Source organism: Globicephala melas, chromosome 20 (genome assembly GCF_963455315.2).
Source record: "Globicephala melas chromosome 20, mGloMel1.2, whole genome shotgun sequence".
Taxonomy (NCBI): Eukaryota; Metazoa; Chordata; class Mammalia; order Artiodactyla; family Delphinidae; genus Globicephala; species Globicephala melas.
Window position 1 is genome coordinate 6,288,972 of NC_083333.1, and position 6,000 is coordinate 6,294,971.

Sequence of the window (6,000 nt, forward strand, 5' to 3'; positions counted from 1 at the left end):
ATACTTTAGATGACAATGAACCATCTCCTTGGTTTGCTATAAAGGCCCTAGGAATATAGCAGGGATACAATATACCTTAGGTAAACTTTTTCCTAATTCTTGCACTTTATCTTCCTAGGTCTTTGTGCATCATGATGCAGCCAGTTCTGTGGTAATAGTCTTTGACACAGATAACCGGATATTTGGTTTGCCAAGGGAGCTTGTGGTAACTGTATCAGGTAAAAAAATTTAAATTTTCAGTAGTTGAAGTTAAAACCAATCCTGACATTTCAATTTGAGAGTGGATCACCTCCACAATCACCCGAAAATAATCACTTTTCTTCTAACGTCTCCTATCTGAACATGATTTTCCTGGAACACTATTTTCTCATATGTTCTCATGGCTTGCCCCATCACATTTTCAGGTCTGTACTCAAATGTCACCTCCACAGAGAGGCCTTCCCTGATCACCCTAGCTAAAATAGTACCCCTGTCACTATCTCACCACCGCTTGTTTCTGTTAAAGCACTTATCACTACCTGCCGTTACATTATGTATTAGTCATCTATTTGTCTGTATTCGATCTCTCCCACTAAAACATAAACTCTGAGAGGACAGGGATTTCATCTGCCTCCCAGTGCCTAGAACCATGGGTTGGCATGTAGTGGGTCTTAATGAAGAGTTGTTGATTGAATGAATGATTTGCTTCATACTAAGATCATAAGTCCCTTGGACTTTGACTTATATTAGTTCTATTTTTTCCATGATCCTGGAAGGAGGGAATATTTGTTTTCTCCAGGCTTAATATGTGCCATTGCTTGAATCACTGAAAGTTTAGAAAGAAAAAATGTGGTAAAATAATAAATACTCTGCTGTATTGTATCTTTTGACACAAAGAACCTTGGTTCATTTCTAAGTACAACTTGGACCTGATGCAAAATAACCAAGTTTTATTACAGGGTGTGTTGGGGAGAGATCCTTAGTTGAGAGAGAGTGGTATATTGGAAACATGGTCAAATCATAGAGCCTGTTGTGGGGTGTTTATGGTAGAGTTCTTAACTTGAATCGGATAAAGCATAAATCACTAAGTGCTTAGAAACATAGGAGCTGGGATTCAGTTTAAATCTGGCTCTGCCACCCATTTGCTGTTGTGAACCTAATTTTTTTTTTAATATTTGGCTGCGCTGGGTCTTAGTTGCGGCACCCAGAGTCTTCACTGTCGTGTGTGGGATCTTTAGTTGCGGCATGTGGGATCTTTAGTTGTGGCATGCATGCAGGATCTAGTTCCCTGACCAGGGATCGAACCTAGGCCCCCTGCACTGGGAGCCTGGAGTCTTAACTACTGGACCACCAGGGAAGTCCCATGAACTTAATTTTTATTATGATTTTATTGGTATTATTTTCTGTTACTTAGACTGTTACTCTGATAACCTTATGTAAAAATATTTTAAATAAATGAGGGATTTGGGATGAGATGAAAATTTACCAGAAAGGAAAAGTGGAAGTCATTGATTGATGAAAAGCAGGTTACACAACAGTAGACACAGTTTGATTTCATTGTGGTAAAAGAAAAAATATATGTGTACATACACACACGTGAAGGAAAATCCAGAAAAAATATGCCCTAGGGTTGTTAAAAATGACCTCGGGGTAATAGAGATGTGAAGTGGAGTTTGGGGTATGGATTTTTAGTATTTTGCTTGTCTGTATTTTTCTAATTTTGCACATGATACATGTACCACTTCTGTAATAAAAAAGGTTGTTTTTAAGTGAATGAAAATAAAATAAAATAAATGAAGGGCATAATATAAAAAGTGCTATTGTAAGCAGCTGCTTATATGTATTCTTCAACTAGAACACCACTCACGTGATGGTTTTGGTTGACAGGTGCCACCATGTCAGCATTGATCCTAACAGCCTGCATTATTTGGTGCATCTGCTCAATCAAGTCTAACAGACACAAGGATGGCTTTCATCGGCTCAGGCAGCATCATGATGAATATGAAGATGAAATTCGCATGATGTCAACCGGCTCCAAGAAGTCTCTCTTAAGCCACGAGTTCCAGGATGAAACAGACACTGAAGAGGAAACATTATATTCCAGCAAACATTGAAACACACACCTTGCATCTCTCCCAGCATAAGTACCAAGCAAAGTTACAGTTCCTTTTGGGAGACACTGCATTAAGAAGAGAGACTATTTTGCTTCTTCAAAGAGCTTTGGGAAGTTAACTTGCTAAATCTGTATTCTCTGTGAATTTGGCTGGCAGTTTTGAACTTCCCCTCCTTAAAGTACTCTTACCTTAAAAAGAAAAAAAAATCTGCTTTCTATTTATGCAGAGATGGGACAGCCACTTTGTTTTTCTTCTTAATTTAAGATGAGCTGTTTGGAGCTTATGCTATAACTGAAGAAAGCCAACTAGTGGATGTTGTATTTTGCACACCAGGTGTTTACTAGTGGCTTTAGCTTTTTCTCTTTATTTTAAATGGCCAAAAGAATCCAGAAACATTAAGGCAGGGACAGCAGTCAGAATCTGACATAAAGCTTTAAAAACTCGAGGTTTTTTCAACCTATTGAGGAGTACTTTTCTCTAGTTATTAAATAGCTGGAGTTTCTCTTATTATTCAGGTTTAATGGAGGCTGAATTGATTTTGAAACTTATGTAACATTAGGAAATGATTAAACGGGCTTCCGTATTTGGCTTTCTACCTGTTCCAGGGCTAGATCAGAACTGGTGGGCTGTGCTCTAAGCAGGATTTCACTACCTCTTGTGTAAGGTTTAGCAAAGCTGTAAACATCCCCATTTTAAGGGAGAACTTGTTGACTGTTGTGAAAGATCTCAGTGTCCATTTGCGTAGAGCTGAGAGGGAGATCTAGCAAAAGCTAAAACTCGTGTTGCCTATCTTTTAACTTGGTAAAAACCCACAGGTGCTGTTGCTTTTATCTGTGAAGCACTAGTTTATTCTAGGAATGCCTAATTCTTTACTATTTCCTAAATTTGAACCTTTTTCTATGTTGTACACTTAGGGTTTTCAGATGACCTGGCAATCGACAAGATCTGAATTCTACTGAAAATACCTGGAAGCGTGGAAGAGACCTACTTGCACATTCTTAACCTACCTTTGAACGCAGAATATCTACGCTCCTTGTTAGCCCAAGCCAGCGCCCTATCATAGCATCCTGTTATTGAAATAGCTTGGCCAACCTTATTCGTAAAGGCCTCTGCGTGTGATTGGGTTCTTTGTCCTAATGTTTCATTTGACGGTCTCTTCTTGATCAACCAATTTTGTTAAAAGTTCAGTTGAAAGCACTTAAATATGGCTCCCTCCATTAAAAAAAAAAGTAACACTGTAGTGAGAAAGTGTTATCTTCAGTGCCAGTGGGGTTACTGCAAAGGCCTAAAAGATTTGCGTTTTATTGTGTCTGTCATATCATGCTATTCAATGGAAATGATGCTTTTTGTAAGTATGAGTCTTACCAATGATCTAATGGTTTAATACCTTTGAATGTTTTAATGGCCAAGTTGCTGCTGAACTTGTACTAATTCAGGGGATCAAAAAACTTGCTCTCATCTTTTCAAGTTGTATTCTATATCCATTAATGTATCTATCATCCCAAAGCCTTCATGTGGAGGTGGTTTACCACCCATCTAGGTCATTCAACCGAGTATTGTGAGAAATGTACCCAAAGTGGCTTCATAAACAGAGATTTGCTTTAGCAGGAATAATGAAGTCATGACATTTATTAATGAGTATCTGTGATCTAATTTGGGTGGTTCCGGGTTAAGCCATTCTGGTATTAATCCTGTTATTAACAACTCGAAATTTTGAGCCCTTGCCACCCCACTCTTAGCCCACCACGTACACAGGACAGAGTTTGTGGGGTGCTAATACTTAATGAAATATACATGATTTAATTTCTTCTAATAATGCTCTACATTTTCCTTAAGGGGATGATGTGGTGGTATCGCTTTTTGCAGCTTTATTTTTGAGTGCAAAGTCAGAAAACCAACAAAGGGCCTATGAGTGGCTGGCTCTGCTTGGGACATTGCAGGTAGAAATGAAACAAAGTTGACATGACAACCTTTACTTTATTAGCATTGGTCTTCACTAGAGGATGCCTTTTAAATTCATCTCTGTCTTAAATTAAACATGTCTTTCACTGTACATCACAGTGGCTGGAGTCCATTGCCTTTTAAGCATGTGTAAACTATTTTTAGAGATGAACATACAGGTAGTTCTTTTAATAATTTTTCCTGAAAGGAAAACCAAATTCTGCTATGAATCTTGAATCTCTAATGAATTTCTAAATAATTGCATTGCTCTGGAAAACAAGGCCTTCTCAGCCTATGTTACCTGTTAACATGAATGTACAGGGTAATGACTACTAAGACTGTGTTCTCTGCCCTGCTTTGTCTTTTATTTGTGGATCTAATCTAATATGAGACCACATCAACTGCTTAAGGCGTTGAAGCCATATGGCATGGGGAATGCATTTCTTCAGTATTTCTCCTAGAGACTTTCCATTTCCTTGGAGTCATGGAGGCAAGTAAGTATCACAGTATTAAGAAATTTGCCCAAGCCTGAGTTGTGCCTTTCTTTACTCACAAGGCTTTTGTTTTTTTGTCCTGGTGATCAGTTTGTAAGCCTTCTTCCCTCCCAGCTCCTTAATAAAAGCAAAGTGATTGAGTAGGTAATGTTCAAAGTGTCTGCCTATGTAAATGCACTTGTACTGATTATGCAGTTCAATAAGATGAACTCAAGTTAATTTCAGAAGGAAAGACCCTTTAGTTTTGATGTATTTCGCTGAACATTTGAGTAGTAGTCGGGATCCCATCCAGTTGAGGAATGCTTGCAATTCTCTTTGGAGGGAATGTGCTTTGGGACTTTGTCATCCTCCAGAAAGGAAACGTAATGTATATTTGGCCCAGTGTGATTGATTGGTTAATCTTTGGTAACTTTCACCTGAATGGGATTTGCTGAATTAATGAATATTGAACTTAAAACTAATTATGAGTTGACAAATAAATAAAAGGTAGTGCTTATGCCTGAGCTTATTGTGTTTCTGAGCTAACACCAGGTTACTCAGTAACCAGGACCTGTTCTTCTATTTCCATTTATTTTCAGCAGTAAATCATTTTATTTTCTTGTGGCCTGAAGTGCACTTGTGCCAGGTTCTGTCCTTGCTGTATTAAAAGCTTCTTGGCTATGAATGCTGTAATAGTGCCCTATGTTATGGTTCTCTGGTGGAATTGTTTTTAACAGTAGCAACTTTAATGTTACTACAAAAAAGTCCACTATGGTTGATGTTCAGTGATCTTCTATATAGCAAATTTTTGATAAGTATTTGGTTTCTGATTTGCTTTAATTAAAGCAGATTTTGGGGGGGTGATTAGAGCCCTTGATTAATGTCAGCTGAACTTGGATTTCCAGTTCACGAAGAAATGTTTCCCAACATCCAATCCTCCTATTTTTAGCAATAATTCATTAATATTCCACTTGACTTTCAGAATATTATCCTAGTTGATTTCCATTTGGCAGAATCTATTGTGAAACTTGAAAATAGGCTACCATTTTGAGGCATTTGGATATAAATTATATAAATATGTATGATTATGGCTTTTACAAATGGCATAACATGAGTATACTAGCTACCTTCTATGCTGGCCATGCTGCAGACTTTCTGGAGGTATGCCATAATGGTATTTTTTTACACACAGATTAAAAATCAACTTTTCACCTCCCCATTTTTTCAGAGTGACATTCCCCAGCTCCAGAACAATCTATAGCTATTTATATGAGGTGCCCAGAACTCATTCATCTCAAGTGCTTCAGTCTTTGGTTCATTTTCATGCACTGTGCCTTCAAAATGAAATTTTTAAAAGGGACTTTAAACAAAGTTGAATAGTAGTTTTAAAAAGTCAATCTGTGTAATTTATGTGAAATCTAAATGTAATGAGGGCCTTTCTGTTTTTTATATGTAAACAGATCTACTAATCCTGTATAAAAGTTATTTTATGA

At 37.5% G+C, this 6,000-nt stretch overlaps 1 protein-coding gene across 1 annotated transcript in view; it reads left to right on the plus strand.

Moving 5' to 3' along the window:
• Window positions 1-6,000, plus strand: part of CPD (carboxypeptidase D) — a 67,613-nt gene extending 61,613 nt beyond the window's left edge. The window contains exons 20-21 of the mRNA XM_030861912.2: window positions 119-218; window positions 1,867-6,000. Coding sequence (XP_030717772.1) covers window positions 119-218; window positions 1,867-2,093 — 327 coding nt within the window. The 3' untranslated portion in view covers window positions 2,094-6,000. The remainder of the gene's footprint in view (window positions 1-118; window positions 219-1,866) is intronic.